Source organism: Leptopilina boulardi, unplaced genomic scaffold, assembly GCF_019393585.1.
Source record: "Leptopilina boulardi isolate dan_hultmark-lab unplaced genomic scaffold, ZJU_Lbou_2.1 LbouV2_202, whole genome shotgun sequence".
Classification (NCBI taxonomy): domain Eukaryota; kingdom Metazoa; phylum Arthropoda; class Insecta; order Hymenoptera; family Figitidae; genus Leptopilina; species Leptopilina boulardi.
The window spans coordinates 74,820-93,416 of NW_026137755.1; the positions used below are offsets into that span (position 1 = coordinate 74,820).

At 30.0% G+C, this 18,597-nt stretch overlaps 3 protein-coding genes and 1 long non-coding RNA gene across 9 annotated transcripts; 2 read left to right on the forward strand and 2 right to left on the reverse strand.

Moving 5' to 3' along the window:
• Positions 1–222: 222 nt before the first annotated feature.
• LOC127278366 (uncharacterized) lies at positions 223–5,920 on the reverse strand. Of its 6 annotated transcripts, XR_007842478.1 has the most exons (6): positions 5,769–5,920; positions 4,992–5,448; positions 2,704–2,855; positions 1,940–2,091; positions 1,177–1,328; positions 223–718 (listed from the first exon to the last, which is right to left on the reverse strand). It is a non-coding gene; the product is annotated as an uncharacterized LOC127278366 (long non-coding RNA). The 6 variants fall into 6 exon arrangements; XR_007842482.1 differs by lacking the exon at positions 2,704–2,855 and having other exon boundaries at positions 5,297–5,448; XR_007842479.1 differs by lacking the exon at positions 2,704–2,855.
• A 2,325-nt stretch (positions 5,921–8,245) lies between these two features.
• Positions 8,246–11,301, forward strand: LOC127278459 (trypsin-like). The gene is made up of 2 exons (XM_051300192.1): positions 8,246–8,387; positions 9,708–11,301. The coding sequence occupies exons 1-2, from the start codon at positions 8,339–8,341 to the stop codon at positions 10,502–10,504; spliced, it is 846 nt and encodes a 281-aa protein (XP_051156149.1). The 5' UTR covers positions 8,246–8,338; the 3' UTR covers positions 10,505–11,301.
• A 619-nt stretch (positions 11,302–11,920) lies between these two features.
• On the reverse strand, positions 11,921–15,279 carry LOC127278460 (coiled-coil domain-containing protein 93). Its single transcript, XM_051300193.1, has 12 exons — positions 15,137–15,279; positions 14,927–15,040; positions 14,655–14,749; positions 14,009–14,120; positions 13,734–13,895; positions 13,538–13,666; positions 13,384–13,458; positions 12,999–13,207; positions 12,569–12,885; positions 12,382–12,502; positions 12,237–12,321; positions 11,921–12,167 (listed from the first exon to the last, which is right to left on the reverse strand). Exons 1-12 carry the CDS (start codon positions 15,185–15,187, stop codon positions 12,006–12,008), a joined length of 1,632 nt encoding a protein of 543 aa, XP_051156150.1. The 5' UTR covers positions 15,188–15,279; the 3' UTR covers positions 11,921–12,005.
• A 256-nt stretch (positions 15,280–15,535) lies between these two features.
• On the forward strand, positions 15,536–17,622 carry LOC127278461 (viral IAP-associated factor homolog). Its single transcript, XM_051300194.1, has 5 exons — positions 15,536–15,702; positions 15,956–16,097; positions 16,514–16,742; positions 16,806–17,014; positions 17,099–17,622. Exons 1-5 carry the CDS (start codon positions 15,700–15,702, stop codon positions 17,233–17,235), a joined length of 720 nt encoding a protein of 239 aa, XP_051156151.1. The 5' UTR covers positions 15,536–15,699; the 3' UTR covers positions 17,236–17,622.
• Positions 17,623–18,597: the final 975 nt, after the last annotated feature.

Consider the following 18,597-nt stretch of genomic DNA (forward strand, 5'->3'; position numbering starts at 1 on the left):
CCCTTTTTATGACCAAAAACGCATCCAAAATCATAAAAAACTAACCAAAAAAATTCAATTTTTCTTAGGCAGACGATTTTATTGCAATTCCTTGCACAAAATACACCTAAAAGTGTAGAAAAAAATTGACACCCAGATCCGAGTAGAGGAACACCGTTTTTATGACCAAAAACGCATCCAAAATCATAAAAAGTTACCAAAAAAATATTTAATTTTTCTTAGGCAGACGATTTTATTGCATATTCTTGCACAAAATACACCGAAAAGTGTAGAAAAAAATTGACACCCAGATCCGAGTAGAGGAACACCCTTTTTATGACCAAAAACGCATCCAAAAGCATAAAAAACTAACCAAAAAAATTCAATTTTTCTTAGGCAGACGATTTTATTGCATTTTCTTGCACAAAATACACCTAAAAGTGTAGAAAAAAATTGACACCCAGATCCGAGTAGAGGAACACCCTTTTTATGACCAAAAACGCATCCAAAAGCATAAAAAACTAAACAAAAAAATTCAATTTTTCTTAGGCAGACGATTTTATTGCATATTCTTGCACAAAATACACCGAAAAGTGTAGAAAAAAATTGACAGCCCGATCCGAGTAGAGGAACACCAATTTTATGATCATTAAAGCGATTTTCGTCAAAAAAAATTTTCAAAAAAATTCAATTTTTCTTAGGCAGACTATTTTATTGCATTTTCTTGCACAAAATACACCTAAAAGTGTAGAAAAAAATTGACACCCAGATCCGAGTAGAGGAACACCCTTTTTATGACCAAAAACGCATCCAAAATCATAAAAAACTAACCAAAAAAATTCAATTTTTCTTAGGCAGACGATTTTATTGCATTTTCTTGCACAAAATACACCTAAAAGTGTAGAAAAAAATTGACACCCAGATCCGAGTAGAGGAACACCCTTTTTATGACCAAAAACGCATCCAAAAGCATAAAAAACTAACCAAAAAAATTCAATTTTTCTTAGGCAGACGATTTTATTGCATATTCTTGCACAAAATACACAGAAAAGTTTAGAAAAAAATTGACACCCAGATCCGAGTAGAGGAACACCCTTTTTATGACCAAAAACGCATCCAAAATCCTAAAAAGTTACCAAAAAAATTCAATTTTTCTTAGGCAGACGATTTTATTGCATATTCTTGCACAAAATACACCGAAAAGTGTAGAAAAAAATTGACAGCCCGATCCGAGTAGAGGAACACCAATTTTATGATCATTAAAGCGATTTTCGTCAAAAAAAATTTTCAAAAAAATTCAATTTTTCTTAGGCAGACTATTTTATTGCATTTTCTTGCACAAAATACACCTAAAAGTGTAGAAAAAAATTGACACCCAGATCCGAGTAGAGGAACACCCTTTTTATGACCAAAAACGCATCCAAAATCATAAAAAACTAACCAAAAAAATTCAATTTTTCTTAGGCAGACGATTTTATTGCATTTTCTTGCACAAAATACACCTAAAAGTGTAGAAAAAAATTGACACCCAGATCCGAGTAGAGGAACACCCTTTTTATGACCAAAAACGCATCCAAAAGCATAAAAAACTAACCAAAAAAATTCAATTTTTCTTAGGCAGACGATTTTATTGCAATTCCTTGCACAAAATACACCTAAAAGTGTAGAAAAAAATTGACACCCAGATCCGAGTAGAGGAACACCGTTTTTATGACCAAAAACGCATCCCAAATCATAAAAAGTTACCAAAAAAATTCAATTTTTCTTAGGCAAACGATTTTATTGCATATTCTTGCACAAAATACACCGAAAAGTGTAGAAAAAAATTGACACCCAGATCCGAGTAGAGGAACACCCTTTTTATGACCAAAAACGCATCCAAAAGCATAAAAAACTAACCAAAAAAATTCAATTTTTCTTAGGCAGACGATTTTATTGCATATTCTTGCACAAAATACACCGAAAAGTGTAGAAAAAAATTGACAGCCCGATCCGAGTAGAGGAACACCAATTTTATGATCATTAAAGCGATTTTCGTCAAAAAAAATTTTCAAAAAAATTCAATTTTTCTTAGGCAGACTATTTTATTGCATTTTCTTGCACAAAATACACCTAAAAGTGTAGAAAAAAATTGACACCCAGATCCGAGTAGAGGAACACCCTTTTTATGACCAAAAACGCATCCAAAATCATAAAAAACTAACCAAAAAAATTCAATTTTTCTTAGGCAGACGATTTTATTGCATTTTCTTGCACAAAATACACCTAAAAGTGTAGAAAAAAATTGACACCCAGATCCGAGTAGAGGAACACCCTTTTTATGACCAAAAACGCATCCAAAAGCATAAAAAACTAACCAAAAAAATTCAATTTTTCTTAGGCAGACGATTTTATTGCAATTCCTTGCACAAAATACACCTAAAAGTGTAGAAAAAAATTGACACCCAGATCCGAGTAGAGGAACACCCTTTTTATGACCAAAAACGCATCCAAAATCATAAAAAACTAACCAAAAAAATTCAATTTTTCTTAGGCAGACGATTTTATTGCATTTTCTTGCACAAAATACACCTAAAAGTGTAGAAAAAAATTGACACCCAGATCCGAGTAGAGGAACACCCTTTTTATGACCAAAAACGCATCCAAAATCATAAAAAACTAACCAAAAAAATTCAATTTTTCTTAGGCAGACGATTTTATTGCATTTTCTTGCACAAAATACACCTAAAAGTGTAGAAAAAAATTGACAGCCCGATCCGAGTAGAGGAACACCAATTTTATGACCATTAAAGCGACTTTCGTCAAAAAAAATTTTGAAAAAAATTCAATTTTTCTTAGGCAGACTATTTTATTGCATTTTCTTGCACAAAATACACCTAAAAGTGTAGAAAAAAATTGACACCCAGATCCGAGTAGAGGAACACCCTTTTTATGACCAAAAACGCATCCAAAATCATAAAAAAGTTATCAAAAAAATTCAATTTTTCTTAGGCAGACGATTTTATTACATATTTTTGCACAAAATACACCGAAAAGTGTACAAAAAAATTGACACCCAGATCCGAGTAGAGGAACACCGTTTTTATGACCAAAAACGCATCCAAAATCCTAAAAAGTTACCAAAAAAATTCAATTTTTCTTAGGCAGACGATTTTATTGCATATTCTTGCACAAAATACACCGAAAAGTGTAGAAAAAAATTGACACCCAGATCCGAGTAGAGGAGCACCCTTTTTATGACCAAAAACGCATCCAAAATCATAAAAAAGTTATCAAAAAAATTCAATTTTTCTTAGGCAGACGATTTTATTACATATTTTTGCACAAAATACACCGAAAAGTGTACAAAAAAATTGACAGCCCGATCCGAGTAGAGGAACACCAATTTTATGATCATTAAAGCGATTTTCGTCAAAAAAAATTTTCAAAAAAATTCAATTTTTCTTAGGCAGACGATTTTATTGCATATTCTTGCACAAAATACACCGAAAAGTGTAGAAAAAAATTGACACCCAGATCCGAGTAGAGGAGCACCCTTTTTATGACCAAAAACGCATCCAAAATCATAAAAAAGTTATCAAAAAAATTCAATTTTTCTTAGGCAGACGATTTTATTACATATTTTTGCACAAAATACACCGAAAAGTGTACAAAAAAATTGACACCCAGATCCGAGTAGAGGAACACCGTTTTTATGACCAAAAACGCATCCAAAATCCTAAAAAGTTACCAAAAAAATTCAATTTTTCTTAGGCAGACGATTTTATTGCATATTCTTGCACAAAATACACCGAAAAGTGTAGAAAAAAATTGACACCCAGATCCGAGTAGATGAGCACCCTTTTTATGACCAAAAACGCATCCCAAAGCATAAAAAACTAACCAAAAAAATTCAATTTTTCTTAGGCAGACTATTTTATTGCATTTTCTTGCACAAAATACACCTAAAAGTGTAGAAAAAAATTGACACCCAGATCCGAGTAGAGGAACACCCTTTTTATGACCAAAAACGCATCCAAAATCATAAAAAAGTTATCAAAAAAATTCAATTTTTCTTAGGCAGACGATTTTATTACATATTTTTGCACAAAATACACCGAAAAGTGTACAAAAAAATTGACACCCAGATCCGAGTAGAGGAACACCGTTTTTATGACCAAAAACGCATCCAAAATCCTAAAAAGTTACCAAAAAAATTCAATTTTTCTTAGGCAGACGATTTTATTGCATATTCTTGCACAAAATACACCGAAAAGTGTAGAAAAAAATTGACACCCAGATCCGAGTAGAGGAGCACCCTTTTTATGACCAAAAACGCATCCAAAATCATAAAAAAGTTATCAAAAAAATTCAATTTTTCTTAGGCAGACGATTTTATTACATATTTTTGCACAAAATACACCGAAAAGTGTACAAAAAAATTGACAGCCCGATCCGAGTAGAGGAACACCAATTTTATGATCATTAAAGCGATTTTCGTCAAAAAAAATTTTCAAAAAAATTCAATTTTTCTTAGGCAGACGATTTTATTGCATATTCTTGCACAAAATACACCGAAAAGTGTAGAAAAAAATTGACACCCAGATCCGAGTAGAGGAGCACCCTTTTTATGACCAAAAACGCATCCAAAATCATAAAAAAGTTATCAAAAAAATTCAATTTTTCTTAGGCAGACGATTTTATTACATATTTTTGCACAAAATACACCGAAAAGTGTACAAAAAAATTGACACCCAGATCCGAGTAGAGGAACACCGTTTTTATGACCAAAAACGCATCCAAAATCCTAAAAAGTTACCAAAAAAATTCAATTTTTCTTAGGCAGACGATTTTATTGCATATTCTTGCACAAAATACACCGAAAAGTGTAGAAAAAAATTGACACCCAGATCCGAGTAGATGAGCACCCTTTTTATGACCAAAAACGCATCCCAAAGCATAAAAAACTAACCAAAAAAATTCAATTTTTCTTAGGCAGACGATTTTATTGCATTTTCTTGCACAAAATACACCTAAAAGTGTAGAAAAAAATTGACAGCCCGATCCGAGTAGAGGAACACCAATTTTATGATCATTAAAGCGATTTTCGTCAAAAAAAATTTTCAAAAAAATTCAATTTTTCTTAGGCAGACGATTTTATTGCATTTTCTTGCACAAAATACACCTAAAAGTGTAGAAAAAAATTGACACCCAGATCCGAGTAGAGGAACACCCTTTTTATGACCAAAAACGCATCCAAAAGCATAAAAAACTAACCAAAAAAATTCAATTTTTCTTAGGCAGACGATTTTATTGCATTTTCTTGCACAAAATACACCTAAAAGTGTAGAAAAAAATTGACAGCCCGATCCGAGTAGAGGAACACCAATTTTATGATCATTAAAGCGATTTTCGTCAAAAAAAATTTTCAAAAAAATTCAATTTTTCTTAGGCAGACTATTTTATTGCAATTTCTTGCACAAAATACACCTAAAAGTGTAGAAAAAAATTGACGGCCCGATCCGAGTAGAGGAAGACACCTATTACCACCAAAAACTCATCCAACCCATAAATCCAAAAAAAATAAAAAAGTTCCCAAAAAAATTCAATTTTTCTTAGGCAGACGATTTTATTGCATTTTCTTGCACAAAATACACCGAAAAGTGTAGAAAAAAATTGACACCCAGATCCGAGTAGAGGAGCACCCTTTTTATGACCAAAAACGCATCCCAAAGCATAAAAAACTAACCAAAAAAATTCAATTTTTCTTAGGCAGACGATTTTATTGCATTTTCTTGCACAAAATACACCTAAAAGTGTAGAAAAAAATTGACAGCCCGATCCGAGTAGAGGAACACCAATTTTATGATCATTAAAGCGATTTTCGTCAAAAAAAATTTTCAAAAAAATTCAATTTTTCTTAGGCAGACTATTTTATTGCAATTTCTTGCACAAAATACACCCAAAGGTTTGAGCTCAATCGAGTAAAATGGCTAGATTTTAGAGGGGGGTGACAGTATTTTGTTGACGGATATGAGTGAAACCATAAGGGTTCTGTTTCAGTTTACTGCGTGAACGGAACCCTAAAAAGAAAAATAACGTTTGGTTGGATGTTAACAAAAAATGTTTCGTTTTATATCGAGTCTATTGATAAACTGATTAAAAAGGAAAAAAAATTTTCAATTATTCTTCCATTAACTGAAGAGGTTATCAAGAAAAGCAAAGGAAAGGTCCGTTTACTATAAAGAGGGTGAGCTAAAATTGAAGTTTTCAGACCCTCTCAAGCTTGTTTTATGCATGAAGTATCGATATCTTATTTGCGGAAGGGAAACTTTAAATATCGGAACTAAAGTAGAAAAATCACACTTCGAAGTGGAAGATATACCCAAAATATCTGAAGATAGGGGTGCCTTAAATTATAGTCTCGTCGAACACACCGGTAATTTAATACCTCACGTGCTTGAAGTTAGCTAGGGGAGAGTTTCTTGGTTTATAGTCGCACCCTCTGAAACCCGCAAATCAACTTGCCTTTCCTTCTACAGTTCCCTATACTACTCTATAAGGGAAAGAACATCACTGAGGTTCTTCCCAATTTGGATCGAGTCGAAGAAATTTCCTCATTGGTTCCTTCCCTTTTGCCATGCCTTTCTCCTTTGTGATAGATGGTCCAATAACAAAAATAAAATCCCATAATGTAAATGTTAATGGTGCATAACTTACAAATAATGCCTTTGGTTAGAGTAATATAAAATGTTATTATTTCTCAGTAGTGGTTTTCCTGATCATTGTTCTTTTTTTAAGAAAAATTATAATTAGATCCATATCATCCATATAACAATATCTGCAGAAATCGGAGAAAATTATTTTTCAACTTTCTAGAATCTTTTTGCTTGATAATCAAAATTAATGTAAGTTTTATGTAAATGTAAGTTTACATTCTTACAATATTTGGACAAGCGGTTGGTGAATGCTAATAAGGCATATTAATCAATCTAAATCTTTTTTCTTTTTACAATTTTTTGTTCATCTCAAAGTCCAGCACGTTTCCATTAAAACTGCAATTTCAGCTTCGAAAGAACCTCAGACACTCCCAGGGATAAGTGTACCCACCTTCGCCTAAGTGCACCCGACTGACTCTCTCTCTCTCTTAGTCGGGGCAAAAGTTGTAGGTACTTCCAAACTCAGTACAGCATAAAGCCCTTAGTGCCGCCATATTTGGGATTCGCGTAAACCTCAAGCGGTAAAAAAAAAGAATTTGACGGTGTGCCGAAAGACGACGATTCAAGCTCAAAGCTTCCACTGGTGGTTGAAGCTTAAGTTTTATTACCAAGCTATTTGTGGTTTTGCTACCCACTTTCGCTGAAAAGACGAACTCTTCTTTCTTTTCTTATTTTTATTCTGAGATGAGCAATTTTCTAGTTTAACGAAATTTTAAAATTTTATCGAAAGCTATACGTTCACCTGGCGCAGCCGTGTTGAAGCCGCCAGGGGTGAATAATAATTAATAAAACTTGAGACTATTTCTTTATAAGTTAAAAATTAATGTGAGATTTGGTAAAACAAGGTCTAAAATTTCTATTTAGACATATAAAAATACTCCCTGCTACAATTCTATACATTATTTTTTTTATTTAAACGTTTCATTTAACCAGTTTAAAAATTAATGAAATTTAATGTCATTTATGTAAAAACATTACAGACCATTTCACGTGTATAGTCTCTTTTTTTTCCTCCAAACCACAAGAAGAGAAAGTAATTTGTGGGGTTGGTGAAATTCACGACTTTTGTGCGAAGGGTGCGAAGCGAAGCTAAAAATGTACCGATCTCCGTTACTCACGTTGGTTATTTCGGGTTGCTATACATTTTTCACACTGGCTGAGTTCAAGAGGGTTGTGCTTCTGCGAATGACTTTTGGGATAGAACCACCACGCGGTCGTTTCGTCCCTTGGAAAATGATACACCTCCCTCTCAGCATACTCAAGTGTATACGCCTGTCTGACGACTGAAAGAACTCTCTTCCTCAAGCATTTTTCAAAATAGCTTTTCCCTTCTCAAAATCAGATATTATACCAATCGGTTACCAAAAAAAAAAAAAAGAAAATATATCTAATTAAAATTTCACTTATTTTTTAAAGGAGTAAAAAAAAATTCTTTTTTCCAAGACTTAAAATATCCAGATAAAAGTGTAAATTTTTCAGTGGAATTCTAATCAAAGTAAGCAATCTTTACTGCCTAGTATTCGATAAAAGTGACTGATCGCACAGCTTAAGTGATGCTTTCGATAAATCGACTTCCAATCATGTTATTAAAGTCAGTTGAGAAAGAAAACGAGAATTTTTAAACAGTATTTTTTTTCTTTAGTAAATTGCACAAAAAAAACATGAATATCAAATTACTAATTATTCTTATCGTTATTGTTTTTATAAATGGTAAGTTGGCTTCTTGCATAATTTTTATTATCTAAGGCTTTGTTTTCATATATTTATAAAAAATATTTGTTTTCATGATCTTAATGTTTTCTCAAAACTGCAATTTGATTTCATTAAAAAAATTTAAATATTATAAAAAATTTTATTTTCCTTTTTAAATTATTTTATAATGTATATTGCATAAAAATGTAATACATGATGTTTTTTTTTTTGCGAATGATGGATGGTTGTAATTTCGCATCTCAATCCATTATATGTTGAAATTATGGACATAGTTGACGTGATTTGATAGCAAATTTGAATTTTACACGAAGATTATTATAAATTACTGAAAAACAATATATGCTTCTTTTTTTTTGGGAATTTTCGTATTTTCAGGAGAGAAAATTTGTCTGATGGGTGAATTTCGTATACATTTATTAGAAAAAATGAAGACAACAACTGAATCTTCAAATTTTTTTCCTAATCTCGAAAAAAATTATGAGATTAAAAATCGAATTGTCGGAGGATCAGTGACAAGCATATCACAAATCCCTTATCAACTCTCTATTGAATTATACGATAAACACATTTGTGGTGCAAATATCATTTCACCAAAGTGGGCTTTGTCAGCGGCACATTGTTTCTCTGATATGTTTCCCATTAATGCAATGAGAATACGATCTGGTACAAGTAAAGCCACTTATTATGGAAGAATACATAAAATTGAAAAAATTATAATTCACAATAATTATCATTCAAAAAATGATGGTACACCTATTAATGATATTGCAGTTGTTTTAGTTAGCCAAAAATTTATTTATTCACATTTTGTTAAACGAATTGAATTATTTCAAACAAATGAAATAGTTACAATTGGATCAATGGCTGTAATTAGTGGTTGGGGTTTTATTTCGGAAACTATGGAAAATCATGCACTTAATCTTCGTATAGCAAGAGTTCCAATTATGTCGCTTAGAGAATGTCGTCAATCGTATCCTAATCTTCCTATTGGACAGATATGTGCTGGATATCAAAAGGGTAATATAGATGCTTGTTCTGGTGATTCAGGTGGACCTTTGGTTGTTAATCGAAAGCTAGCTGGAATTGTTTCATGGGGAGTAGGTTGTGGAAGGGCTGGATACCCTGGTGTTTATACTGAAGTTGCTTATTATCGTCAATGGATAAAAGAAAATACAGGAGTTTAATAAAGAATCTAATCATAAATGTTTTTTCAATTTTTTCTAAAAATTAATCCAAGATCATGATTTCTATTTTAAATTTTATTAATCAAGAATTTTTCATAATTTTTTAATACACATTTTATTATTCATATTACAGCGAATCCATGGACATGTATTTTAAGACTAATGCTACAACTCATGACACGTGGAATTAAAGAAATAACAAATTCAGAGAATGAAAATTTTGCAAAAATTGTTGGTGGTATAAGAGCAAAAATTTCCGATGTACCATATCAATTGTCAGTGAGAATATATGGAAGTCATTTTTGTGGTGCTAGTATTATACATCATAAATGGGCCTTATCGGCTGCTCATTGTTTTCCTGATTATGTAATCATTAATCATGTACGGATTCATAGTGGTACTGAGGAATTAAGAAAATATGGATATCTTCATACAATTGATTTTTTAATTATGCACAAAAATTTTAATATGAAAATAGAGAGAAAAACAACACTTTTAAATGATATTGCACTTATTAAAGTAAAAAAGGATTTTTTATACATCAACAAAAGACGAATACCAATTCCAATAAATACTGATGAAACATTATTAAAACCAGGTTCGATTGGTCTTATTTCAGGATGGGGAAGTTTAAGGGAAACAAGTTCAGTTTTACCGAATTTTCTACAAAAAGCAAATGTACCAATAGTCGCACGTAATAAATGTGAGCAAAATTTGGGTTATCGAATTCCACGTGAACAAATTTGTGCTGGATTTGTAAAAGGAGGAATCGATGCATGCCAGGGTGATTCTGGTGGACCTTTTCAACTTAATGGGAAACTTGTGGGAATAACTTCCTGGGGTATTGGATGTGGTCGTCCCTATCTTCCCGGAGTATACACTAATGTTGCATTTTATCGTGATTGGATTAAAGAAAACGCGGGTATTTAAATAAAGATAATTATAGATTTTCTGTCAAAAATGATAAAAAATAATGTAAATTCATCATTAAAAAAGTTATTTTTAATTAGTGAGATCATTGTTTCGAATTCGTAATTTGATAATGCTTATGGTAATAATTTTGTTTTATGACTGTTTGTTATGGGCGCTTAACACGACAATGGTTAATTTGTAGATAAGTCAATTTCTATAACGAACACAATGGGGAATACAATACAATTTGTATAAATTAACTAAAATAATATAATATAAAAAGGTTCTTTTGTTTGAATTTATAAATTAAAAAGGAAAATTTCCCCCCCAAATAAAAAATCCCAAGTGAGAGAAGTATAAGGACGACAGAGAGTAAAAATTTGCAGTTTTTCAAACACAAAATCGAGATAGAACGTGGACCAATAGTGAAAACCCTTTAAAACGTTCCCCGCGGTGAAATAAATTGACGCTCGCGTGTTTACACGTCGGCGAAATTAAAATTCCTCAAGTGTAGCAAAGCTGAGTCGACAACGGAAAGAGGCGAGAAGGAGAGAAAAGAGAGACCTTGCCTGTACGAGCGGGAGCCCTCGAAGTAGAGTTGTGTTTAATTAATGACCAGACTAATTAAAAGCCCAAAGAAAAATATAACAGCTCACACTGGTACCGCGCGTTGTAAGAGCGCTTTAAAGCACTCGTTCAGTGTGTTAATTCATAAAAGCAGCAAAAGCGGCTAATAACTTCACTCTCTTCAGTGGCCCGTTCGACTATATACTTTTATATATATATATATATACATAACAGGTCTGTTTTATTTTTATTTTTTTCAAGTACAATTGTCCCTTTTTCAAAAGTTTTTACTATTATTCTATTCCACGTATCATTGTAACAACATTCGCTTATCTGACAAAAATTCTTATTTTTTTTATCTATTTTTGTTTAAACTAGTTTTTGGTTTCTGATTGGATCTTACTCGCTATCATGAAATAAGAATAAAGAGACTTCACTCTAATGTCAAGTCTGTCCCCATTATCTATAACATCATTTCGGAAAATTCGAATAGACAAAAGTGGCGTTTGTGGGAAAAACACGAAACTGTCGATTTTAACCTATGAAATTCGTCTGCTACTACTATAAGAAACACCGAGCGAGTGCTATGATAATACACATTTGTGACATTTCAAACAATATTTTTTATTATTTGCAGAATTTTATTTTATAATAATTTAAATTATTACAATTGTTTGTAATTGTAATTACAATTGATTAAATTGTTTGTAAAAAGAATAGAACTCTAGATACTTGGATTTTACTTGTTATATTGACATTCTTCTGAACCTCACAAGACTTCTTTTTTTTTCAACAAGAAATCTTCAATTAAGCAGATGATCTTCATCTACTTAATTTAGATTATGTAATTTAAAAATAAGGGAAATTAAAACAAATTATATCATAAATAAAAAAAATGCTTAATTTATTAAGTCTTGTTTGACAAAAATTATTATTTGTACAGTATCTTATTCTATGGTCCGCGTAGTTGAGCCAAAAGAGCTTCATTTTTACGACACTCTATTGTTAGTTGTTTAACAGCCGCAACATACTTCCTTTGCTGCTCTACTAAAGTAACAAGTTGTCGACTTAGAGCATCTCTTCTACTTTTTTCTTCTGCACAGCGCTTTTCAACCTAGACAAATATGTATTTAAATTAATAACAATTTTATTTATTTCAACAATATAACTGGGAAATCACTACCTTCGTTTTATTTCTCTTTACACCTTCAACAATAGCTTCAAATTGTTTCAAAAATTGTTCTTTACCACTTGCAGAAGCCATTGCTCTAAAAAAATAAAAATCATTAGTTATTATTTCTAATTATTAATCATATAATTATACCTACTCGTTATAATTATCTTGAATAGAATTTAATAAAGAAAGTTCTTTGCTCAAATAAAGTTTGGTGTCATCCAACGTATTGTAGAGAGTGTAATATTGTTTAGTCTCCTTGTGCTTTGCAGAAACTAGACAAATGAAGAAATAATTATTAAGTATTTATGTTATTTTAAATTTGAATTTATTTTCCAAACCTTGATTATATAATTCCATAAAACGCCGTTGATATTGCGTTAATTCTGATCTTCCGGGCACGTCATCAAGTTGTCTTGTTAGTGAAGCTATAACACGATTTTTTTTTGCCAATTGTAATCTTAGACGATTAACATTTTCCTTCTTTTCTTCATATTCAATTACACGAACTTCTTCCTCCTGTGGCTCATCTTTTTCAATTTCCATAACAGCATTTCTTAAAAGATTCAAATCCATTCGGCACTGATCACGAAATTTGTTCTCCTGATCTTTTAGACCATCGTGAACGGAAAGAAGTTCTTCTAATTTTCTCAGCTTTCTTCATATATAGATGAAAATTAGTTTAATTAACAAAGAGATTTTTGATTCTTTTGACCAATGTTGTTCAACATTATTGAAAAGAGTGAAAATTAATTTAAAATTTTTACTTACTCTTCATTTTCATTGGTTTCCATTTCCTTCATTTTCTTGAAAGCTTCCTCGACAACTTTACGACCAGTGCGTATTTTTTTCAGTCTGTCACTTGCATCCGAGACTTTTGTTAACAAGCCGTCTCTTTCCTTCCTCAACTTTTGTGCTTTATTTTCTAAAGTGGACTTTTGTTTTTCTAAAGCAGCTATCGCGCGGAACGAAGCGTTGTCCTGATAAGAAAAAATAAGAAACGGACAAACTTAATAAAATCTTATTTTAATTTCATTATATTCACCTTCTTTCTTCAATTAACTAAAAAATTTGTTTTCTCCTTTTAATTTAAAATAATTTTTAAAAATTCAGTATTTGAAAATAAAATGAACAATTTTCTTCAATTTATACCTACTTCAGAAATCATTAAACCAGCATAAGAATCAGTCACTTTAGAAATTTGTGCGTTTGCATCATCAACAACATCCATCTATGAAAAATTACAATTAAAAAAAAATCAAATATTTATCAAAGATTCTATGAATTCTAATTGAAAATTAAAAAAAAACCTCCTGGTGTTGATTTTCATCATTTCCATCAGCAGTGTCTGTGAAAATATGAGCTGCTGCACCATATTCTAAAAGAGAACTTTGTACAGTTGATGTAACATCTTCAGGACGTCGTATTTCATAAACTTTCTGTGAAAAAATAATTATAAATTCTTAGAAACAATTATTTGTTTCGAATTTCATTAAGAAATTTTACCTTTACAAGCATTATATTGGGTATCATATTCTCTATTTTTCCCGATGCTGAATCTTTTCGTTCATCTGCAGATGAATGATTCTTTTCAAATTGACTAACAGCAAAGGATCTTACAAATCCCGCCATTTGCTCCCTTGTTTTCATGGATCGTTTCACTAACCACTGTATAATTACAATATGACAATAAATTTTATTTAAAAAAAAAAAATAAAACTCAAAATTTATAAGAAAATAAGAGATAAGTAGAAAATTCTAACAGTAGAAAATATATCAACCTGAACAACTGGAAATATGTGAATACAATCAAGACCTTGAATCTGATGTGGTTCAATTCGATGAGGACAATTCATTTTTGGTAAGACGGCAACAATTTTTTCAGTTAAAGCTCTAAAAAAAATAATATCATTTGAAAGTTTAGAAAATTCTCTACAAAAAAACGTTAGTAAAATTTTCAAATCCATTGATCCGGGTAAAAGTTATTGCCATTTGAAAATTATGCTACAAAAAAATTGAGCCCCTCAAAACATGGCAACCCAGCATTACACGGACCTATAAACCTACTCTATATATTTATTTTTATCTATTCATATTTCATATAGACAATTTTTTTTGAGTGGCTTTTTACAGAGAATGCCTCAAGTTTATGTTTAAAATTTTATTGAACAAATGTAAAATTTTTTAAATTAAGAAGTAATTTTTGACTTTACCGACAATGCGACATCTATTGGATGCCATTAAAACTCTATTGTTGGAGCTCATTAAAAAGAAGATAATGTAGAAAATTATTATATCAATGAGGTTTATCGACAAATAATAACTGAATGAGCTGCAACCATAGAGTTCTAATGGCATCTAATAGATGTCGTATTGCCGGTAAAGTCAAAAATTACTTCTTAATTTAAAATCTAGTTTGTTACTTACATTTTTTGTCCAATGGTTAAATTTTCACGAAAAAGTAAATCCACATCAATGTCAAAATTACATGTCTCTATACACCAAGTCAATCCTCCAATAACCTGCAGTTTTAATTATGTTTAATTTTTTTTTAAATTCCCACAAATATTAATAAAACTACATCCCTCATTGAGGGGAAATGAGAAACTTTAAGTACTATATTTCTTCATCGGTACATCAGGAAACTACTATTACTACCACTAATACTATTATTTCTGATAGGGAAAATTTTTACCCACTTTGTCAAAATTTGACAATCCTTTTATTCTTGCACGAAAATAACCAGCTGCAACGAGAAGATCAATGATTTCTTGAAATTTAACACCCTGTTCTTCATCTTCCCTAACGTCGGCCTTAAAAATGTTAATAATGCAATAAAATAAAAATAATTGAAAATGACAATATTTCTCACAATAAAAAGGATGTTATTTTAAATAATTTTCACTTACCTCCGTAGCTTCTGAACTCTTTGGTGTCTTTTTCACAACGTCGTTGAACATTTTTAACAATTAACGAAAGGATTTTTAAAAAAATAACAAACAATTTTAGAACAGTGTTTATGCTTTAAGAATAGCTTAATATACTGAAGATATTTGGGTTGATATTCTAATGTGTTACCAGATGTCACTGAATTCAATTTTGTGAAGGTCAATTAGGAATCTGCTTTTCAGAGTATTTAAATATTTTTTAAATTATTTAAAATACAATTTTTTATTTCTTCTCTTTTAAAATATAGATCGGTTATTTAATGAAAAAATATAAAAATTAAGTAAAAAAACAAAGTTTTTCAATTTTCATCGACTGAGATATTAATGTAAGTTTCCTGAAAAATCCGCAAGACGTCAAGGACGTCAAAAGTAAAAATTTATCGTCTGCTTGAACGTGAATTCATTTCCAAAGGGCGTGAAAAAAGTGTGTTCTTTTAAAACTAGTTAATAAACTATTGACAATAAATTATTAGAAATTAAGATTATTAAAGGAAACGTTAAACAAGTGTAATTAATAATTAATCATGGTAAGTAATGGAAAATAAACTTCTATTTCTATTTTTTTCTATTTCATATTATAGGTTATTTTTGATCCATACCATTTTTGGAAATCCAAGTTCTTCAAAATGGTATTTTTAAATATTCATTCTCCTCTTAAATATCTAATATGTAATTAAATTTATTAATTATTCCCCTTAAAAATTAGGAATTTGAAGTAATTTTTCAAAATTTAAAATAAAATCTTAAAAGAAATTTATTAATTATTTATATAAATTTCAGCAAGATCCAAACGAAGACACTGAATGGAATGATATTCTTAGACGGAAAGGAATTATTCCCGAAAAGAAGAAAGATGCGGAAATAACGGAAGATCAAATAGTTAATATTTTAGAATCGACAATAGATCAAAAAACAGGACGTGGTAATTATTTTTAATAATAATTTTCTTTAATATATGAGGCATTCTCTGAAAAAAGACACCAAAAAAAAAATCTTTTTTTTGTCAATGAAATATAAAAACAAGTACATTATGTAGATTTTTAGATCTGTGTAATGCGTGGTTGCCATGTTATCAGGGGCTCAATTTTTTTTTTTTTGCATCATAATTTTCAAATGGCAATAACTTTTACCCGTATTAAAGAATTTGAAAATTTTACCAACGATTTTTGTAGAGAATTTTCTAAACTTTCAAATGAAATTATTGATTTTTTTCAAAAATGCAATTTGGCCCCAAAAAAAAACATATTTTGGCAAAAGAAAAATTTTCTTTGTGTCTTTTTTTCAAAAAATGACTAGAAATTATTATTTAATTTAAAAAAAAATTCTGTTTTTCAATAGAAATTACAAATTTGGAGGATAAAACATTAGATGAACTTGATGAACTCGAAGATGAGGAAGACGAAAGAGTTTTACAAGAATATCGACGAAAAAGAATAGCAGAAATGCAGGAATTGGCCAATAAATCAAAATATGGTGAAGTTAGAGAAATTTCAGCTCAAGATTATGTTCAAGAAGTTAATAAAGCTGGAGAAAATATTTGCGTTGTTTTACATTTGTATAAATCAGGGTAAGTTCTAACAAAATTTTTGTATTCAATGATAATTATTAATTTTAATAATTTATTTTGCAGAATTCCTCTCTGTACGTTAATTAATCAACATTTGGCATCATTAGCGAGAAAGTTTCCTACGACAAAATTTTTAAAAAGTATTTCCACTACTTGCATACCAAATTGGCCCGATAGCAATCTACCAACAATATTTATTTACGCAAATGGAGAAATGAAAAAACAAATTATTGGACCAATCGAATTACGGGGAATGAAACTAACAGAAGATGGTAAATAATTATTTTTGATATTATTTAATTAATAGTAATTTAAATTAAAACAATTTAAATTAAATTTATTAATTATTTTCACAGAATTAGAATGGATGCTTGGACAATCAGAAGCGATTCCTACTAAAATAAAAAATGATCCAAAACCAAAAGTACGAGATGTTCTTTTCTCAAAATTAAATGAACATAATAACGATCTTGCTGATACGAATGACTGGTGATTAAACATATATTTTATATAATATGTATTCAATATTTATTAGGAGAAAAATTGTTTCAAAAAGGAACAATTTTTGTCGAGATGACATTAAAATTTTATTAACGCAATTGCACAAGATTGCTTCCATTTTATGAAAATACCAACGGAACAAATAATTTAATTCTACTTATATGAAGCATCTGTTAATTTTATTGTATAACAAATTTATTATTCATTTATATTAAAACGGGATTTATATGTGTATATTAACTATTGAAATAATTGTAATGAAATTGTATTTAAAATGAATGCGTGGAAAAAGATATTTGTAAAAACAAAGTGTGAAAGCATTTAATTTTAACACTTTTTCTATGAAAAATATCAATAAAATTTATTAGCACTTTAAAAAGAGTTTTTTTTAACATTCCTGAGATAATTTTTGTTGATTTAAGCAAAATTTATCAATGAAGATTATTAATCATTCGTCGGGTTAGTGGAAAAACATACCATTTCAGAAAATCGTTTTAAAATATACCAAAATTTTATTTTTGTTGGTTCTAACTATTTTATGATTGGTCTATATATAATGTTTGAGTTGATTGTTTATATTTTACTATGTTCGGTCTATATTTTCGTTTTTATAGGCCAGTAAATAAAGACAAAAAGTACCATTAAATGTAAACAGACTGTTCTAAACGGATTTTGGTAGTTTGAAGGCCCCATAGTTTGCTCTCGATTTCCGGTTGCGGAAAATATTATAAATAAACATCAAAGTTGGCGAAAGGTGGTTTTTTGGTGCTCGTTACTTTCCTCTACATTTTAGAGGAAAAAGTTGTGATTAAAAAAGAAAGTTATAAAAAATACCTACAAAATGGTGGGACGAAAGTTAAAATCGGATTATTTGTTTAAAAGTTATTGAATTTAGACCATTAAAAATGGCACTTTTTTAATTGTTTAATAACTTTGTTAATAATAATTCGATTGGAGTGAAACTTTATGAAAATGTGCCCCTTGCGATACTGAACAAAATGAAAAAGCTTCGAACCCAATTGGATGAATAGTTTATAAATTATTCCATTTGTTAATTAAAAACATGTTGTTTTTCAAACTTAATTTCTACAGAACGATATGGAGCGAATTCAATTTTTCTTCTTTTATTTTACTCTTGAAGAATGATACTATCATGTACATAAAAAAAATAATAATTTCTTTTTTCTAATATGTAATAATTTTCTGTATTTTAATTATTGTTCTTATGATTTGCCTGGAACAAAATAAAGATATTATTATTATTATTAATAAATGTTAAATTTTTAGAGTAATTTCCTCCCAATTGGTCAGATATATTTTTATCAGTTTTTACTAGATTATAATTAACCTCTTT

Bases quoted from the DNA above. Each gene is read 5' to 3' on its own strand.
- LOC127278461 (XM_051300194.1), top strand. The intron at 16,098-16,513 runs GTAATTATTTTT...GTTTTTCAATAG, and splicing joins AGATCAAAAAACAGGACGTG to AAATTACAAATTTGGAGGAT. The intron at 16,743-16,805 runs GTAAGTTCTAAC...TTTATTTTGCAG, and splicing joins TTACATTTGTATAAATCAGG to AATTCCTCTCTGTACGTTAA.
- LOC127278459 (XM_051300192.1), top strand. From the start codon at position 8,339: ATGAATATCAAATTACTAATTATTCTTATCGTTATTGTTTTTATAAAT. The intron at 8,388-9,707 runs GTAAGTTGGCTT...TTCATATTACAG, and splicing joins CGTTATTGTTTTTATAAATG to CGAATCCATGGACATGTATT.
- LOC127278460 (XM_051300193.1), bottom strand. From the start codon at position 15,187: ATGTTCAACGACGTTGTGAAAAAGACACCAAAGAGTTCAGAAGCTACG. The intron at 15,041-15,136 runs GTAAGTGAAAAT...AACATTTTTAAG, and splicing joins AGAGTTCAGAAGCTACGGAG to GCCGACGTTAGGGAAGATGA. The intron at 12,503-12,568 runs GTTTGGAAAATA...TCATTTGTCTAG, and splicing joins TATGGAATTATATAATCAAG to TTTCTGCAAAGCACAAGGAG.